This window comes from Pyxicephalus adspersus, chromosome 3, assembly GCF_032062135.1.
Source record: "Pyxicephalus adspersus chromosome 3, UCB_Pads_2.0, whole genome shotgun sequence".
Lineage (NCBI taxonomy): Eukaryota > Metazoa > Chordata > Amphibia > Anura > Pyxicephalidae > Pyxicephalus > Pyxicephalus adspersus.
Window position 1 is genome coordinate 111,932,296 of NC_092860.1, and position 20,909 is coordinate 111,953,204.

The 20,909-nt window shown below is 37.1% G+C and overlaps 1 protein-coding gene across 2 annotated transcripts in view; it reads left to right on the forward strand.

Annotated features, from left to right (window-relative positions):
* The first annotated feature begins 266 nt into the window (after nt 1-266).
* The window catches only part of ANXA10 (annexin A10), a 29,011-nt gene continuing 8,368 nt past the window's right edge, over nt 267-20,909 (forward strand). Inside the window, exons 1-9 of one of the 2 annotated variants that reach the window (XM_072407121.1) lie at nt 267-382; nt 4,371-4,452; nt 5,497-5,591; nt 6,947-7,060; nt 8,294-8,384; nt 11,240-11,319; nt 11,866-11,919; nt 13,630-13,723; nt 15,298-15,393. In XM_072407121.1, the coding sequence (XP_072263222.1) occupies nt 365-382; nt 4,371-4,452; nt 5,497-5,591; nt 6,947-7,060; nt 8,294-8,384; nt 11,240-11,319; nt 11,866-11,919; nt 13,630-13,723; nt 15,298-15,393 (724 nt within the window). In that variant the 5' untranslated portion in view covers nt 267-364. Of the gene's footprint in view, nt 383-4,367; nt 4,453-5,496; nt 5,592-6,946; nt 7,061-8,293; nt 8,385-11,239; nt 11,320-11,865; nt 11,920-13,629; nt 13,724-15,297; nt 15,394-20,909 lie in introns of both variants that reach the window. The other variant, XM_072407120.1, reaches the window with a different exon arrangement.

Genomic DNA, 20,909 nt, shown 5'->3' on the forward strand with positions numbered 1-20,909 from the left:
AATCTTAATGCATAGTGACAATATAATGTATTACAAAATTAATGATTAACTATTGTCTTTTTTCAAAGACTTAGAGCTGATTGGTTGTCCCCATATCAGTTACAGGTAAGGCAAAGATTAGGTTTATTTGTATTACAAAATGAATTTGTTACTTGATACATGACTGATGGTTTAGCACACAAGCCTGGTACCAAGGAGTGCTTTTCTTTGTTTTAGGCAAACTGAATATGATTAGTGTGTGACTTTCATTATCAGATTGGGTGGAGTTTTGTATTCTCAACGCAGGTTTTTACGTGTCTATCTGATTTTCAGCCTTTTTGAATACAAGTTCACCACGGTGCTTTGAGAGAAAAACTACGCTACAATGTTTGGGGGAGAATATGTAAGTTTGCTTATTTTCTAATATTTGTAATACTGATATATTAATGAATGAATAATATGCGATCTGTGGGTGAATCCTAAATAATATGAAAGCCATACATAAAAAAATGCAGTGATCTATCTAATATCTACCCTACTTTCTACAACTGCAGGAGCTAAAAGTTAAAACTCTGTTTTTCCTTCCTTTTCACAGATCATACAAATACCCTTATAACTAAAAAGAATAATAAGGGATATTATTATTATTTTTACACAATATTTATATAGTGCCGACAAATTACGCAGCGCTTTACAACGTCCATAGTCATGTCACTAGCAGTCCCTCAAAGGAGCTCACAATCTAATGTCCCTACCTCTTTAATACAGTCTAAGGTCATTTTTTTGGAGGGGGAAGCCAAATAACCTAACTGCTTGTTTTTGGAATGTGGGAGGAAACTGGAGTACCCAGAGGAAACCCAGTGCTGCAATATCCAGAGTGCTAACTTCTGAGCCACCGTGCTGCCCAGATATATATTAACAATTTATGAACATAATTCATACGTTTTAAATTATAAACTAAGATACCTGTTACACAAAAAAAGATTTCTGTAGAATATTTTACATAAAAAAATAAAAAGAAGCCAGATTGCAAAATACATGTAAACATAAAATGCAAAAAATATTTTAAAAAATATATGAATTTCAAGAAACTTATTAGATTCCCTGAAAAGAATTATACATACATTAATAAATAACAAATAAAAGGCATCATGGAAATTACTCTATACCACTCTTAGCTCTCTGATATGGTTTTTAACTGTTTCTTAAGCATACCACATATAATGTATATCCAGAAACCTTTAACTTGCCACAAATAGGCAACCAAATACACAGGTTCATTAAGAAATATGTGTAAAATATGTGCCCGTGCCTGGATTACCCTTACAGTAAAATACAAAATTCACTCTAATGTTGAATGAAAACATGGTAATTATAATGTGGGGAGTTTCTTTTGTTGACTGGATTGAAATGACTGCATAAATATTAAACAAGTAAAAAAGAAAAGTAAAAAACAAACTAAGTTTGTTTAGGACCAAAATGTTTGGATAGAGTGGTGCGGAGTATGAACTCTTGTCACCATTTTTAATGTGCAATAGTGTAAATGCACGCTTACCAAAGGGCCTTTTTTTTTTTTTTTTTTTTGCTATCTGTGTCCCAGATGGAGATATATTCTCTTTATTTGTCCTGACCTTTGTCACCAGGACATAAAGTGAATAAAAATCCACTGGAAATTTTCAACAAACTATTTTAGAAAACATTATATGTGCGGCGTATATTACAGCAAGGATTAAACAGCGGTGTGCTTTATATAGCAATTTTACATTTTGCAATTTTATTGTGGTTTTCATTCTTCCGATCTAAATTGATGGTGGTCCATGGTATTCTCTTTTCTTCTCTGTTTTTTTGCCCCGTTTGGTCAAACTTTGCCCATCTTATTAATTGAAATAATTTTCAGGACCTAAAGATGCAGTGCAATTGGTCTTTGATAGTTTGTCATATATCATCATTTGAAAACAGATCATTTTACAAATCCCATCCACTTTCTGGTTTACACTTTAAAGTTTACAGTTTAAGTTTTCAAAAATGCACTTGATGTACCAGATAACATACGTGCTGTGTGTTTTTAATTGTTCTACTAATGTACATTGCCATCAAAAGGCAAAGCACCATTTTTCTTAGCTATATTATTGCTCATCGCTCAATAAAAATGAGAATATCCCTCATAAGGTAAGGTAGATCCCCACTAGTTGTCACTGGAGTAAATGTTAACATTGAAAAATGTCTCTTTGGCTGGTATCTACAGAATACCCCGCCCTCACCTCTATGTACAACAGTGGCAGAATACTTTTGGCACAGAAACTTTTGTACCTAATGTGCCAGACACCTGCTAGATAATGCCATTCCTAAACAATCAACTTAAAGCACTTCTAAATAAGAGATTAGAAAGCTTTACAAATGTATAATTTAGTTTTTAAACTATCTTTAAATCATCTTTACAGCGGCGCAATTTATCTTGGCTAGAGCATGGTGATCTGGCTCACCTACAATCTCAAAAGTAAAACCGAGAATGCACTCATTCCTAGTGTACAAAAAACTTTCAGCCATCATAAGTGGCAAGGTTTTTTGAGAAAATATTACCCTTGAAATAAACAACATTACTGAAATAGCTTAAACCTTGATTTTCTCACTGAATAGACCATGGAGACAATCAAAAGGCCTACAACAAAAGATATTAAAGTCATGGTCATTTCTGTACACTACTTCTAGCCCGCTTTCCATAGACACCTTTCCTCTACAAGGTTTTTCTTTCTTTCTTTTCCTTCTAAACGCACACAGAAATAGACTGTCGTTGGTCTGCAACGTAGGTCCCCTTGTTGCTTAGTGGTCTACTACAAGTGCATGATTCCCTAAAGGTGTTTTGCCACACATAACTGTAACTTGTGACCCAGCCACTAAAGATCTGGGGAACCACACAACCACGCACTAGACAACTGTTCAAAACCACAAGTTTATCTTCTAATAGACCATACCCAAGCCCACATAATCAACTATCTTGTCTAAAGGTCTAGCTATGATGTCTTAATGTGTCATTCTGCTCTCATTCTTGATCTAACAAATGAACCAGACTCCTATTTTACTAGACAGATTTTAATAAAAACTGATTGAAACAGAATAAATTCCTTTCTATTGCTGTTCTGATTATTTTGAATGTTTCAGTCCCAGTGACTGGAGTCTTCAGGATAATAAAACCCTGACAGTTCTTTTAACCCCTCCCCATTTATTTAAAATTGTGTCAAAACACACAAGAGGTTACAGGGAATAAGTGAATTGTATTAGCTAATTTACAGTTTCTAGATCCCTGTACAAGTTTTTCATGTCGCTATGCTTTTTAATTAAGTGACTAATAGTCACATTGTAGCACAAAGTAAGATAAGTTCATTACTTACATAAAGGGATTGGTCACTAAAGAAAAGTTCACTTTGTGATAAGCTATGTCCTATTTCAAATGAAGATATGAGTACCTATATGAAAACTAAGACTACAGGAATGTACAGACAATCATTTAAATCACTGTTAAGCTGAGGCAGTGAGGCTCTAAGCTGAGTGCATCTAAACCCTGACATTTTGTTCCTGAGAATAGGGAACAATCTCTATGCTTTCAACTAATTACCCCAGTTAATTAACCCCAGTGTGTAAAGAAAATCATTGCAATTTTTTTAATGCCAATATTAACAGTGGTGAGCCAAGCCAGTACAATGTGTGATGGTGTGGTCAGCAGAAATTCCTACCATAATATTACGGTGACAATGCAGGAGCATATGTAGAGTACAGAACACACAAACACACCATAACATGATTTGCCTAAATAAGACATTCATGGTAATATCAGCAAACATTCTTATCTCATTATTTAGATGTTCTGATGATTTTTAATACCAAGCATCAAGACTATGGAGGAAATGGCCTCTGCAAAAGGGAAAAAATCTTTAGCATGACATTATTTTGAAATGTTCAAATATAAATGTTTTCTCATTTATGTAACCTCACGAAAAATGCATAACGTCATTTTAAGAAAATCTGTATGATTGAGGATAATTGGGATGTTGCTTATCACATATTTATGGTACATTTGCAATGACTGCTGGAAGCTTTCATTCTTTTATTGTTACTGTATGACGATTTGTTCTATTTGCAGAAGTGTCAATAGTAGAGGAAATGACTGGTTTAGGAAATGTTTCACATTTCTTCTAATAAATACATCAATTTAAAATGTTTTTATTGTACTTCAAGGTTCTTTTTACCATCTTTTCTACACTACAATTGACCTTTTCTTTAAAGTATATAGTGAATATGAAATGGTTTGTCAAAATAATATATTTGTTCTGTATATGAGTCACATATGCCAATACAGTTTACTTTTTCTGCTATCTATAAATATATTTCAGCAGGTCCAGGGAACAATATTCCCAAATCCAAACTTCGATCCTATTGTGGATGCACAGATGCTTGGCGGAGCTCTTCAAGGTTTTGGTTAGTATTCATTCATTCAAATTGTTATGATGTATATACATGGATTGGAGGGCAGAATTTCCCAAGTATTTATAATACTTGGACAGAGCAATAAATAATATTTAGCAATGTATTACACATTAAAACAACACAACACAAAATTAGTGGCATGCAAAAAAAATCATAACAACAAATCAGTTCTTTCTTCCCATTATTATGTCTTGGTTACTAATGATTTTTTTTTCTGCAAGTGAACATCAAATGATTGAATGATTATGCCATACGCATAATATCTTGTCCAAATAATTAAAGGAAAACTCTCTAAAAAATTCTTTGTTCCACTGTCATGGTGACCCATGACTTCCCTAATCTATATGTAGACATACCATAATGTGATGGTCCCAGCTTTGCTTACATTCATTAAAGCAATAGTCTTTCTTTGCTGGCTAGGACTGCAGCTTTATTCTCTATAGAGATAAACCATCTCTTGAGCATCTCCAATCTTAACAGCCTAAAGTTATTGACACCTTATGTGATCAGGGATCATGATGCATAGATGTCCTGGACGAATTTAGTAGTATCACCATGCATTGGATAGCCTAGCTACAGCTAGTACTGGTAATCTAGTTCCTAAATAATATATATTTTATTAAAAGATAAAATAAATATTTTATGAGGCAAAAACTGAAATTTCCCAACTGGCCCTGTACCCCTCTACCCCCCCTCCCCCACACACAACTACAAACCCCTCCTAATGCCATCAATTATTTCTTTACTTCCATAAATACGATGTACTGGTCCTTTGGAAGCAGAATTTCAAGGCACTGCAGGTCAGCTATAGCAATGGCATCTATGATCCCCAGACTCTACCTATCACATTCCTCTTTCACAATTTTCTAGTCCAGTCAGAAAAGGACTTCACCCCCAAAGAGCCAATAGGACATTTTTGCAAACATTCAAGATATCTGTTATTTAGAGTGAATAATTTTTCTTAGTACTAAAGGTATCTAGAAGTGTTAAAGCTGCCATATCTAATAAATGTTTTTATGACTTCTTTCTATCCAGGTTGTGACAAGGATATCTTGATTGATATAATTACCCAGCGATCTAGTGCACAACGAATTATGATTGCAGAAGCCTTTGGGAGTTTATTTGGAAGAGTATGAAATGTCTAAATATTTTTGATATGTTTAAAAAAAGTATCTATATGAGTGCTACTACTAAGGTAGAGTGCTGTTTATTCAGACAGAAAGTTTACAAGGTTTCTTTACAAGTTTACAAAGTTTACCAGACTCATAAGAATTCACTTACTAACATGGAATAAGAAGTTCTGCAAGGTTTTTTGACATTTTGTCCAATATAAAATGAGGACATTTTATCCTCTCATTTGAAAGGCTATTAAATATCATTTGGCATATGCTTTTTTAATATTGAACTTATCTGAAATCTTTACAGATCTATGTGGGGGTTTCCCATGCCAGAGACTGCCACACAAGTGTCAACACAAAATAATGCTAAATAATAAAGTAAATCAGAAGGGTAGAATTAAACTGGGGGGCTAGGGGCCTCTGTGCCCTAAACTAGTACTAACAGTATAGGTTGGGCTGCTGGCCCTCAGTGGGCATTCTTTGCCATTCAAAGTGAGACTTGGAGGTAGTGACAGATGCTGAGTAACATAATATATATATATATATATATATATATATATATATATATATATATTAAGTCCTCTGATTTTTGTTCAGACTCATAATCACAATGCTTGACACGGAGTCTACCTACCTAGCACCTTTGGAAAACCATATGTCTGAGCGTCAAGATCTTCAAAAGAAGTTGATACTGGAACCTACATCTGTTCCCACCATAGGAGTGCTTGGCTGTGTTTTATCTCCGTGTATACTCCTGCAGGGGAGGACAACCATCAAGTTTTGTTTCTATTGTTTCGTTCCTGTTACCTTTCTGTCCTGTTGATGTTTATAGCCTATATTATAGTTCTGGTGTTACAGGGATAGAAAGTATGGGAAAACCAGACTAATCTCACCACAACCTCTGACCAAAAATAAAAAATAAAAAGAATACATAAAAAATAGAGGGTCCAAAATTTTAGGAATAAATTGCGAAAGCATAAAAAAAGGTGAGGCCTGTTTAATGAGTAATTTCATTCTCTATATTTCATCAGCTTGCTTAATAAAATTCTAGACTATCTTCAGACTGGCAGTGAGAACAGTGTTTTGAGTCCTGGCAGCTGGCACCGTGCAGGCAATACTGAACCCCCATTCATTCCTAATGGGCAGCTGCACATGAGATGCATGCAGTGCCTCACCCAGGAATGTGTTCCAGGAGTGCAAGGAAGCAGTACCTGCCAGTCTGAACACAGTTTAAAATTAATTATGCCAAATATGTGTACTAATGGACAATACAATATAATATAGTACAATAGAATGCATGTCTGAATTTAACAATAGTAATGTGAAATTATAAAACGTGTTGATAATTAATCTATGATTTCTTTAAGGATCTACTTAATGACTTGAGAGAAAATCTTGATGGACACTTTAAGGAGGTCATGGTAGGATTAATGTATGCTCCTCCAGCTTATGATGCTCATGAACTCTGGCATGCTATGAAGGTAACTTTTGATGTTCTTTTGGTTATTAGTTTATATATTAAAAAAATGTTTGATAACTAGTATAAAAAGGCTAAGCAACACCAGTACACCTAAGCTGGATTAAGTATTTACCATGAGCTAGGCACATACAAATATTGGTGTCTTGTGCCATCTTTAGGATTCACCTTTTTGATAAAAACTGTTTGGCTTTTCTAACCCTCCTAGATTGTAAGCTCTTCTGGGCAGGGTCCTTTCCTCCTGTGTCACTGTCTGTATCTGTCTGTCATTTGCAACCCCTATTAGATGTCCAGCACTGCGTCATATGTTGGCGCTATATAAATCATGTTTAATAAAACCTGTTGCGTAGTTATTATTGCAAATCTGAACACTTACATTTCCAGAATACAGCCTCTTCTGGTCTGTATAGAGAAGCCATCTTCAGGTTTCTTTATTTATAGAGAGCCTTCTAAAAAAAAGTTTTTTGTTTTTTTTATGGCAGTGAAGACTAACAAGACTGTTTTGTCAGAGATCCTTCTGGCTATGAGTACATTTTGTTTTGTGTACAGTAAGCGACACGGGGAGCTATGCCATCCTTACCTGGCCGATGAAAATGGCTGAGGATTTCAAACCTGGAAGACTGACCAGGAACAACAATGCTGAAGCAGGACGGGAGGAAGAAAAATGAAAGAAAAGTTTATATCCAGTCCAATGGAATGCAATTTATATACATATAAATGGAACTAAATAGCGGAACACAATACAGACATTTTTACAGTCTTTTTCTGGGTTGTTTCCTTGGCTATCTTCATTGGCCAATGATCTGCTGCCGACCTCTTCTATAGATTTGAATGGAAACACTTTCCAACTACATTAGCAAGCAGTTGGAAGCTGATGGAAAGCTTATGCAAATTTACTGAAGGACAGGCAGATGACCCAGGATACAGGAGAATTGCAACCGGTTACTAGAGCATTCAAGAAATGCTCATGAATAGTCAATACCTCCTCCTCATCACACCCAGGAACATAGAACATACTTTAGATAAAAAAGCACCCAGAAGAGCCAACTGCGTATTTGTCAGCCTCTCATTTGAACTTTTTAGAGAGTTAGTATAACTTTTTAGAGAGAGTATTTAGAGAGTAAATGGGTTGGCTTTCTAAAATTCTGCTCTTTCTGAAATTTTACTCTAAAAACAATTTTTTTAGGTTACACTAGAACAGATTGCACTTTTTATCTAATTATCTACATGTTTACAGGGAGCTGGAACAGATGAAAACTGCCTCATTGATATTTTGGCTTCAAGAACAACATCAGATATATTTCAGTTGAAGGAATCATATTTAATGCGTGAGTATTCTTTAAATGTGCCTAAACAACCTTATTATTATTGATGTTATAGAAAAAGAATGTTTAATAAGTTATAAAATAAAACAAAACATTTATGAAAACCTCTTATATGTCACACAAGGGAGTATTGCTTTCAACAGGATTCTAAACGGGAGATTTATCAGAAGCTGCAGGCTGAGGTTCTGCCAAGCTTTCTTTTATTCACTGTCTACTACTTCAACTGCTGGTTGCCTGTAGAAAGGAGTTTACAACCATGAAGTTTACAACTCCAGAAGCCATTTTGCAACAGTTTATGTTGGACATTGTGCCCCCCACCCCTGCAACCTAGTTTTGGGGTGCATATTTACAATATGTTGCTGTTAGACAAGGACAGCCTGAGATATGTCATACTAGCACAAGTGACAAGATTGAAATCACAACATAAGAAAGAACACACACTTGATGATGAGAAAAATTCTGCAGTGTTCCTCACACAAAATATATAAAAAGAGAAATTAATTTTAGGAGAAAGCTAGCTTGTGGGGACAGGTGATGCTATAAAAGAATGAGATATTTTTTAAAATGTATTTCCAGTGGAAGCAGGAGAATTACTATGCTACAGCAAAAGCTTAGGGGACAATCTGCACCATAGGAAAAAGCGTTGTGAGGGACTAATTTTCTTGCAGGGAACATAGTGTAAGGCAGTGGTGCCCAACGTTTTTTTATCCGGGGCCACTGTTAACATTAGGATAAAACTTGTGGGCTACAATGCAAGAAGATATTAAAGATGTATTAATAAATCTAGAGTTTTTATTTAAATCCAGAATTTTTATTTAAAATTAAATTTTAATTGAAATGTTTCTTGTTACCGTAACATACATGCACCAAATAAAAGTAATAACAAATTAAGAATCTCTGCAATGGATACTTCTTAGATCATCTTCAGGGTCCTACATTTCCCCGTTCCTGAGAAATTAGGGTTCACAGAAAGTAAGTGGCCAGCTACGTGTGACAGTGTAGCATGGTATGATAGGTATAGTTTTTCTGTGATGTGATGGTGCTGCAGCAATAACATTTAAGGGGGAGTTAGCCACAAGAGTCCCCCAATGATCATACATTTTATTATACTTACAGCTCCCTTTTCAGGAGAAATTGGGATACAAAGAACATAAGTGGACATTTATATGTTACAGGGCACCATGGTATGGTAAGAGTGATACAGTTTTAGTGGGGGGGGGGGGGTAGCCACAAGAATTCTCCTCTTATCCTACATTTCCCTTCCTCTACTGGTAAAGAGATATTGGGGTTCACAGAAGGTAAGTGGCCAGCTGTGACAGGGTAGCACAGTATGACAAGTATAGCTTTTTGTATCTTGTGTTGGCGCCGGGGTGATGAAAATTTAGGTGATTTTGGGATTCATAGAGAGTAAGAAGATAACTATGTGTGACAGGGTAGCATGATATGATGGTTATAACATTTTAATGGGGAAGGGGGGAGGACAAAAAGAGTTTCCTACTGGCACATTTCCACTTGCCAACATCCCTTGGTTCCAAAGAAATTGGGGTTCATAGAATATGTCCAGCTATGTGTAACAGGCAGCTCACCAGCCGCTCAGTCCCTCGCACTGCAGCGACTGCAGATTTGACTCCAGATGGCAGTAAATGGTACTGAGCGTCTCCCCTGAGCCAGAGTTCCATGGCACGAGGTAGGGGTAACCACATTGCAACCTTACTGCCAACCTGAATGCAGCTTTGAAGTTTTGTGAACTTTAAGGGGCACCACAGCGCACAGACAATTGGCAGTACCCTAATGTTCATTGCCATGAGAGTGGCCCCCAGGTGGTCCCCAACATCCAGACTTAATTTGGGGACCCTGGTCTTGAAAAAGCCCCACTTATTATGAAAATATCCCTGATTGTTGTTAGGATTTTATGCTTGCGACCCTGTATCTGGTAACTTGTTACCTGTAGAGGGCTTAAATTTGATTTAGTAGCTCTTAGGGTCCCCTGTGTACCCTGAAAATTTAACGTTTCTATGACAATCAGTGAAGGAGATATAAGGATTTATACATGGGGATAGTGACAGATAAACCCAGACACAGCTCTAATGCTGCTGTTGCACAATTATCCCACAGTACAAGGTGAGCGGGGAGCAGCTCCCTCTCCTGGCAGCGCAGTCTCAAAGAGAAGCATAGGATATGCGATGGCCCCATCCCCCGCAAGACAACGAGCACAGAGAGTAGAGAGGGAAAGAGAAGAGAGCCAGGTCTGACAGCTCCACGGGCTGGATGTGGCCCGCGGGCCGTAGGTTGGGCATTAATTTGACTACAGGCAAGGTCATATATTTAGCTTTACTATAGTGGAAAAGTGTCAGTGGAAGAGACTGAACTAGCTAGTTTGGGGGACTCACTGTACTATGGGGGAAAAAGTGTGAGAGCTCATTTTACTACAGTGTACAGGGAAAAATAGTGTAAGGGGTATCACTTTACCTGTTGGAAAGCAGTGAGGGACTTACTAATAATAGTCAAGTCAGTGACTGTAAATATTGAGAGCAGTGGGTCAGCATGTCAGTCTGGAAATTAACATTTTCTAAATAGGAATTCAGCAAGGGTAACTTCAATGCTTCTTAAGTCTTATTTAATAAAGGAAAGTTCTACTTATCACTTCTATTCACTATTATAGGATGTATTCAGTAGAAATATATAAAAAGTAATTGCTTCATTCTGCACCTGTTTCTGAAGATATGTATGTGGGATATCTTTGACTATTCTTCATTGTTACTAGTTGATAGTTAATTAACTGCTTTGAATATGTTGTTACACAGTATGCATGCATTTCCTAAAATATATTTGTGACCATGCAAACATTTGTTTTCTAGAATATGGATTCAATCTAGACCAAGACCTGTACTCTGAAACCTCAGGACATTTTAGAGATACTTTATTAAATCTGGCGCAGGTATTATACACTGACTGTTTAGTTTAACAAATGTATAAACAAACAACAAGATGCACTTATCTACATATCATAAATACATCAAAAGAAGGAGTTTTTAGACCTGTGTGAGCTGCTTGATGTCAGTTTGGAAGTTATACAGGGTTTTCTTCCTTAGTTGCATAAACCCAACGGAGTAGTGGGAAGCAAGAAAATGTCCCTGTATGATGTTGCGGATTTAGGGAGCTAAATGCACAACAAATGTGAACACATGTCACAGGCCCTTTTTCATAAAATAAATATATTTTTGTATGTTTCTTTTTTTATTTCTTCTATACCATTACTGTATAGCAGAACCCCATTGCCTTGCCATGTAAAATATATACCCTGTTTATCACCGCCCCCTGGCATGTTTTAAGGATAGAAGTGTAAAAACGAGTGACAGCTCTGTTATTTTGGCACTGTTTTTGTTTCTAACTATCCTTGTAAGTAATATGGTGTTAGATGAATAATGCAATGCTATCTCTGTATTTAGGTTTATCATGAAAATAATGAGTTCTTTTATTACAGGGTGTAAGAGAGGAAGGCTATCCAGACCCAGGTTTAGCGGCTCAAGATGCAATGGTACGTGAAAACAATTTGTCTCTATCTACAAATGTTACTATGCCTGTTCAGGGAACACAGGTATGAACACAGATTTCACATAATTTTGTGAATTTTTATAAAGAATCCACATCAGGGTAAGCAGTGGGAGAGAACATAGGCTGGCAGGTATCACCTATACTATCAAAAATAATGGAAAATTGCTGGAACATGAACAATGGGGCTGCAGCTGTGAGTCACTGTTAGATAAATAAAAACTTCTTGATTAACCACCACTTTTAATGCTGTAAAACAGCCCAGGTTGCATGCAAATATTTTCAAATCACTCACACTCCAGTATGTAGTAATGTTGGAAACTATGCAATAATCTAGAGCAAAATTAAAGGTTTTAAATTATAAATCAAATATGCAGCATGTTTTTAACAAATCAAATATATTTATTTTTGTCTCAGACAGATTAGAAAGGGGTGAGAACCTCAGCAAATCTTAAATTTCTGCCTGCATCTTTATTGGGGAATCAACTCCCCTCTGTCAACCACGTCAACCACACAAGTGGCCCCATATATATTTAAGCTCTCCAAGACTGTAAAAGATAGACCTGGCTGATCCAGCAATATGGAACTAGATCTGGTGCAGGACTGAAAATATTTGCCAGCACTGCTATGTTGAGTTTGTGATGTGCTTTGGACATTTATCAGTTTTTGCATATTTATGTGCATCTTCATGCTGGCAAACATTAAGTAACCCAAAATGTCCTGCTCAACTGTTTAACTATTGTCATCAGGGATACAATAGCCAATAGTGAGAGCTTTTCATATGCCAATCTCCTGCAACCATTGAATCTGTCCAGGAAAGTGAGACAGTGCTATATTTTTCTACATTTCTGAGAATTGTAGTGTAGTGGGGTACAAATTGCCTGTCCCATGTTTACAGCTGCCACTGTAGTTGCTGTTCTGTTCTTTTAATTCACATTCTCCCCTTTTTTTAGAAAGTTAAAATATGGTGTTTGCGTTTTGTTGTTTGTTGCTAAATTTGGCTTTTTTGGTTTTGGGGCGATCAGCATAAAGCTGTTGCTGAAGCAGGAACAATGTGTTACTATCAGGTGAAAAACTTAAGCACTGCAATGTTATCCCCCCAGTTGCAGACAATTTCATCCTTCCTCCAGGAAGGTTATTTAAAGAACTTTTGTATTAAAACCAAATAAAAGACCCTCTTCTAGGTTTTTGAAATGTAGTGTACATATGAAAACCTTAAATGGGATGGGCCTAATTACAAAGTTCACTCCCCATAAGCTTTCCAAACTTTAAAAAATGTTTGCTGGAGATTTTGAGAATTTAATGTGTTTATCCATCACTACAATGAGAAGTAGGAATGAAAGCATAGATTCAAATGTTTTGTTATATATATGAAATTTCCTCTTGAGAAGGTAATATTATCTATTATGTATGTTGCTTTGGGGTAAATGTGTTACTTTAAAAAGATTATTGTGCATAAATACTACTAATTATAGGTATAATACTTATAACTAGGCATTTACTGAAAGATCTGTATAGCATACAATTAATTTATGTTTCCTTAATACTTTGGTGAATTGAGGCTTTGTAGCTCACATATGCTTACTTATTAGTAAATATCACATTTGTAAGAATGATATGTTTAATGCTGAAAGCATAAAATACAGAAAATTAAAAGAGCAACAAAAATGTAATTTTATATTCTGCTATATTGTAGGTTCTATGGGAGGCCTGCCAAAGAAGAACAGGGGAACACAAGAATATGATGCAAATGATTTTATGCAACAAAAGCCACCAACAATTATGGATGGGTACATATTTTATTTGCAGTACTTAGTTGCTTAGTACTAGCAATAGTAACACCATTGAATTCATTGACCATTAGCAGAATGTTAAAACTAGGGAGTTTTATTCGCTGAATATTTTGAAATGAAATTTATTGACCCATTGTATCCCCTTTATATTGATGTGATAGGTAGTTTAAACTATGTGATCAGACCTAATTGTAATTTTTATATGCAATTAGGTTACCAAAAATATTTTAACTATTCTTAGCACCACACTTTATTTTGTCATTTGTTTTTAAAAAATAACTCTAAAAATACCTATTATAATTAGCAATATAAAATATGTTCAAATATTTGTACTGAATTCAAAAAAGGAATGTGTCTTAGGAAAAAGAACATGTACAAGCATACCCCAAAATAGGATCTGAAAGTACAGCAATACTATAGTAATAATTATCCTCAATATAGGGCCCCAAAATATACATAGGTTTTGGTATGTTAGTATGTCAGTGCTATATGGTATCAAGCATGTACATACATACATACATATGGCAGATACGTGGCAGTTTCCAGTTATGTGCTAACACCAATTAATGAATAAATTTGTCTTTATTAGAACACTATTCTATTATCTAATTACCTTCTCCTGCTCCCTGTGGCTCCTATGGGTGGTTTGATCATACTGCACAGTGGTTTGATTGGTACCCACTGTGATATTTGAGGGATCAGCTCATCGCAGGACAATGTAGTGCTTCAGAAAAGTCTGATTATTTGGACTTCCATTCAACATAGACATAATACAAAATGGCTTGTCCAACAGAACAAAATTAGCTTACATCAGCTTTAATTCCCACATGGTTGGCAAAAGAAAGTTTGGTCCTAGTACTCACAAGTCACACTTGTTCACTTCAGCTTTCGCACTTCAGTTTTGAACTCCAAACAACATTGACTTACCAGTTCTGCTCCGTTAAACTTCACAGCTTGCACTCAGACTGATACACCCACTGAGGGTATTGGTCCCACAGACCTAGACTTTGGGTGACCTCTTAGGCTCTCCCAGCCACAGGCTACACACAGCCTTACCACCTGAGACACCTGGCATCAGGCTACAACTTCTCCCTGATACAAAGGCGAGTTTGTATTCATGGCCAGGTGCTCCAGAGCCATTATTTCCTGCCCTAGAAAAAGGGAGGAGTGCCTGGCCCACCCATTCCTTCCAGGACACCCCGAGCCTGGATCACAAATAAAAAAATCTTATTAACTTAGCTTTTTTTCAGGGAAATCTGAGGTACATGATCCCAAGAAACCTCTGAACTTGGCATCATGTATTTCACCATACTAATTCACTTTAAGCCACACCACTCTGGAGTGTTCTCTCATTGTGTACAGAGATCTCTGGTACATGCTACGGCTGCAAATGCAGCACTTTACAACTACCCACAGTGACATTCTTTTACATTGGGGGTAGAAAAAGAAGGAGTTTATAAACAATGCTTATTACATGGCTTAAAAATATTATATTAAAAGTTAAATTTATTAGGGGAAAATAGGTACCCATGATAAGGGAACAATGTATGTTGTTATAATTGTGTTCTAAGTTTTTCAGGAATTCCAAAATATTTCTGGCCAAGACATAGCGGCAGCTATTGAAGAGTGTTACGATGGTTACTTCCAGCAGCTCCTCTTGGCCATAGGTAAATTACTGTTATGTGTCATTCTTATATATTTCTGTATTAAATAACATGGTGTAAATACTGAAAGGTTAATTACCCCAAAAATTAGTCTTACTTAGGTTATTAGACTGTGACTTTGATAGAGACAATTGATTGTGATTGAGCTCTTCTGAGGGCCAGTGATGGGTATGCAATATAAATATGCAGGTATGTCAGTGCAATATAAATGTTGATATAATGTAAATATTTAATATTATTATTATTATTATTATTATTATTAATAATAATAATAATAATAATAATAATAGAGGTGCATAATAAATTAAAATGTCTACATCTGAAAAGTTTTCCAACCAGCCTAAGCCTTATCATGTGACTGTTATTTTCAAATTTCATTTTTTTTTTAAATAACTATCCTTATCCTGATATGTTAGTTTTGTGAATTTAAAGTATACTTCACATTACTATGGGGATAAAGACTCCAGTTCTCCAAAAGAACATTTTGATATTTGAACACTTTGAAACCAAAGCACTGAAATTTAGATCAGAAAATCACAAGTGCACTGACAATCTTTGAATTAAAATCTCTGCCTCCTCTCCATTTTCCACTTGAATAAAGGATGGGAAATCCTATTACAAAGCAATCTCTGTGTATGCATTAACTTTACAAACACTTTTAAAAAATCTGTAAGATATCTGGCCTCCCTATACTGTGAAAGCTGGGTTTTGCTAATATACAGATTATAAAATATTACATTATGTTTAATTATGATATGCATTTATCCTGCGAAGCACAATATGGTATAAATACCACGCATTTCTTTCATATTATACCTCTTCCAGTCCCTCCCCATAGACTGACATGAGAGTGGCATTCAATCCAGAAGTACTATATGCCGGGTTCTAACATTCCGGGTTCTAACCGGGTTCTAACATTCCCCCAGGGGGTAGGTCATGCCCCCTCTAACCCCCAAGATATTTTATTTATTTTCACCATTTCTGAACATCTGTTTTTATACTTGGAGTTTCTCAATAATAATGCTCTGACTCTAGAAATATAAACACATAAATATGCACATTTTATGAAATATATCTAGGTGTGAAAGATTCTACATCCGTATGAAGAGATCATTGAAATGACTTTCAGACTATATTTGCCTATTTGTATATAGAAAATTCTATTGTAAATGCAATTTTCTCCTGAGAATATGATATTATGTATAATTCTTCACAATGCTTGAGGGTGAATATATTACTGTAAAAAGGACATTGTACATAAATGCTACCGCCCCTGTTCTAAAGCAGCTTCATCATCCTTCGAGCTGCCTATTGTCCACAGTGTTACCATGGAGAAAATGATCTTCCTGTCCTATTCTATATACATGAAAGATATTTGAAGGTATAGAAACTATTTTCACCAGAGATTCTGACACATTTCCTGTGAGTGCTTAGTGCATAGAGGACAGGGACCTGGCCTGCTAAAAGGAAGCAAAAATGAATCATCCACGGCCAGCCCCAGATCATTTTCTGAAAGTCAATATTATGGCTAGATATGAGAACAGCAGGGACAGTATTAGACAAAATTGGGCCTTGAGTAACAATGAATGGGGGGTTACCAATGCAGAGCACCAAACTTCTTACATCGCCTGCCATTCTGGTAATTGGGGCCCTGGACAGTTGGCCACTTTGCCCCCCACCTAAAACTGGTTTTGGAGAACAGACTGGTTGGAGAATAGCCTTTTGAGTGTGTAGGTGTGCCTTTATTATCCAATCAGCAGGCCAGGGGTTATTTGATTAGTCTGTTTTGCCTGGCAGGGATGTTTTTAGTTAAGTTCACACTGACAGTTTTTCACCCTTATAACTGCTCATCTACGAAAAACTGCTTTCTTAGCAATATGTTTCTCTACCTTTTTAACATGAGGACCCCTGCTATTGTTTCAGTTATTTTTTTTTTTAAAACATCAATGTAAACCAAACTTAATAAGTAAGGGAAGCTATATAAAGGATGGATAACCCATTAAGACATAGGTATTCACTTCCGGGGGCGGATCCGACCGTGGCGGACGCGTTATACCCTGGCTCCCCAGGGTAATAGCGATAACGGCTTTGCAGTATCCCTATACCGGTTCTTCTGAGGCACGGAAGAGCCTCTTACACTCCCTGGGGACCGAGCGGCGGTGGGGGCAGGGGAGAGTGAGAAGACTGCCGCTCGCCACACACCTGGAGCAGGGGACCCGTGCACACGCTGCAGGCCACGTGGCAGGAGCCATCTTGCCTGCCCAGCTTTGCTACATCCTACCAGGGAAAAAATGGCCATAACATTACAGAGGGACAGAGGACCCGGCTAAACACACTTCAGAAGTGCTTTCTGGTAATCCTGGGACACGGATGGAAGGATGAGTGCTGGAGATTCCCCTTAAGCTTGAGTGGCATTGTGGCTGTGGAGGGCTCTAGTTACTATCTGGGACTTCATAGATGCTTTTCCTGGGAACTGCTAGCCCTTCACTTTCAACTTTGAGCGCTGAGCTTGCAAACGTGGGAAGCCTGTCTTTGTGCCCTGTGCTAGATTGCATTGGATTTAATATTGCTGTACTTGTAAGCGACGGAAACTCGCATCTGTGTTGTATATCAAACCAATTTGGCCCCCATACTGTGATTGCTGCTACTGAAATTGACATCTGTATCCTGTATCAAGCTTAATTGGCCTATACATCAATGTGCTTGAAAATCTTTAGGAATCTATATCTGTATCCAGCATTAAGTTGCATGGGCCTATAGACCACTGTGCTAGCAAATATTCTTTGAAATCTGCATCTGTACCCTGTGTTAGGTTGAATCGGCCTGCACACCACTGTGCCTGCAAGTTATTGAGATAGGCAATTGCTGCAAGCGACGGAAACTCACATTTGTGTTGTATATCAAGCCGACCCCCATACTGTGATGGCTGCTATTGAAATTTGCATCTGTATCTTGCACTAAGCTTAATTGGCCTATACACCATTGTGCTTGGAATTTTTTTTTTTTTAAATTTGTATCTGTATGCAGTACAAGGCCATGGTGGCCTATACACTACTGTGTCAACAAATATTTTTTCTCTTCTTTTTTGTATTTTGTATTGGACCTAATTGGTTCCTGCAATATTATTTTTGCACCTTCCTGAATTTGCATCTCGTATTGGGCTGAACTGGCCACCACTGCAATATTTCCACCATGTATAAATATATGGGGAAACTCTCAGCCACAGCACTTCACAAGCAACAATCCAAATCAAAATCAAAGGGTCTTCAGAAATCTAGTGTGTCCTCTTTAACGCTTTCCCCACTATCACCTGAATTATTGCCTATGCAACACTCACAAGGCCTGTCTACCTCTGATCCTGAGGCATCCATGTCTTCATCAGTGCCCAATGCCACAGCAGTGGAGGTGATAACATCTCTTACACCATACTTTGATAAAAAGTTCTCCACGCTCCAGGCCACATTTGAAACAGCACTGGCAACCATTGCCTCCAATATTGCACGTATAGCGGAATTGGAACACAGGGGGAGTGAACTTGAGGACCAAGCACTAAAAACACAAGGCAAACTTATCACTCACACAAAGCTGGTCTCTTCATTAGAAGAAAAAGCAGAAGATCTAGAAAAACAGGCGCTCCAATCTACACATAATTGGCATTCTGGAATCTTGGAAAAGGCAGGATCTAAATAAATAAATCATGATTGATATGCCATTGGCGCTTAACCTTACATCTCTGACCCTGCAGGCCTTGGAAAGGGTTAATCGAGTAGGTCCTGAGTGCCCCACACATAACCAGAGGCCTAGGCCAGTGATTGCAAAGTTTTTCCATGCACTGGATAAGGAATCGCAGCTATCAGCATATCGCAAGCACCGTGACCTAAAAGTGGGTGAGGACAAACTTTTAATATTTCAGGACTTCTCCCCATCAGTAGCCCAAAGACGCAAACAGTTTGTAACGCTTCCTCGCTGAAAAAGAATGTGTTTTGCTTTATTGTACCCGGCAAAACTTAGATTACAATGGGAAGGTGAAAATAAGTTGTTTGAAGACCCTCAACTTGCGATGGACTTTATTAATCAGGACCGCCGCAATTCCCAGGAAACGTAAGATATATGATGAACACTAAACGCTGGTATTATTTTTTCATTTTTTTTTTTTTTCCTTCTTCTCTTTCTCCTATATTTAACGGTATGGCTCTTGATGGTTATTTAAGCATGATGGAAACCCCGTATAGCATGCTTTTGTTTCATACTATTTTGACCTGCATAACTGTGTTTTATCTGAAGGACTATTTTCTTTCAGTGTATTTTATTGTTGAACACAAAAAATTTTGGAAATTTTGTCAGAGTTCACCCTACTGCCTGGAATAGATGGCAGAGGTTTGAGTTTATATATTTAAAACAGGGGAATTGGAATATAAGTAAATGTGAAGTAAATGTGATTATTGCACTTCAGGTGTTTTATGTTAGCAGATACAGATTTTGTACTTTTGTAATATTTGTGCAGAATGACTACTGATTTGTCAGAGGATTTGAGTGACCCCTACAGGCTGGGATTGGGTTTGCTCTTTTTTTGACATTGATGTGCTGGTTGTTTTCTGTCTTGGTTACCACCATGACATCCCTGCCACGTATTTCTCCCCACATAGTGACCAGTTCTCAAACTAATTTACGCTTGATATCCTGGAATGTGGCTGGTTTTAACAGGCCCCAAAAACGTAAAAAAAGTACTGACACATTTAAAACATAGAAAACCTGATACTGTGTTTCTGCAGGAAACTCACCGGAAAACAGGTGACATTGCAACTATGCGTGACACTTGGATTGGGGACACAATTGCCACCCCTTTGTCACTAAGAAAAGAGGAGTGGAAATCTTTCCCATAAGGTTATTACTACGCTATTGGACGAAGAGAGTAGATATGCAATAGTAGTGTTGGAACTGGCAGGACAAAGGTACACAATATGTTTCATTTATGCCCCTACAGGCAATTCAATTCATTTTACGCATCTCTCACACAAAAATTTCTTGAAGAAAACTATCCAAATTTGATAGTGGCCAGTGGTTTTATTGCCATAGTTGATCCTGCCTTAGACCGCTCTAGTCTAGCTCATAGTACACCAGGCATTACTTCAGGGGCACTCCAGCGTTTATTGACTCAGACTACTTTGGTGGATGCTTGGCGGCTCCTTAACCCTGATGAAAAAAGCTACACCTGTCATTCTAAATCCCATTTGTCTTTTTCAAGAATTGATTATATTCTAATTGATGAATCTCTCTACTCTAGAGTTTCTGACACGTTAATGGCGGATTTCCTATATCCCACCATGCTCCTGTTGTTTTGATTTTAGATCTTCCCCAAGGCATTAATAGGACATTTCAATGGAGGTTTCCAACATACTTAATCAGATCACCGGATTTCACAAACTATGTGAAAACCCATTGGGACCCAAACGTCAAATTTTAAAGATAGTTGATCCCATGTCCCGAGTAACTCATAATTCTTCAAGGGAGATTATAGA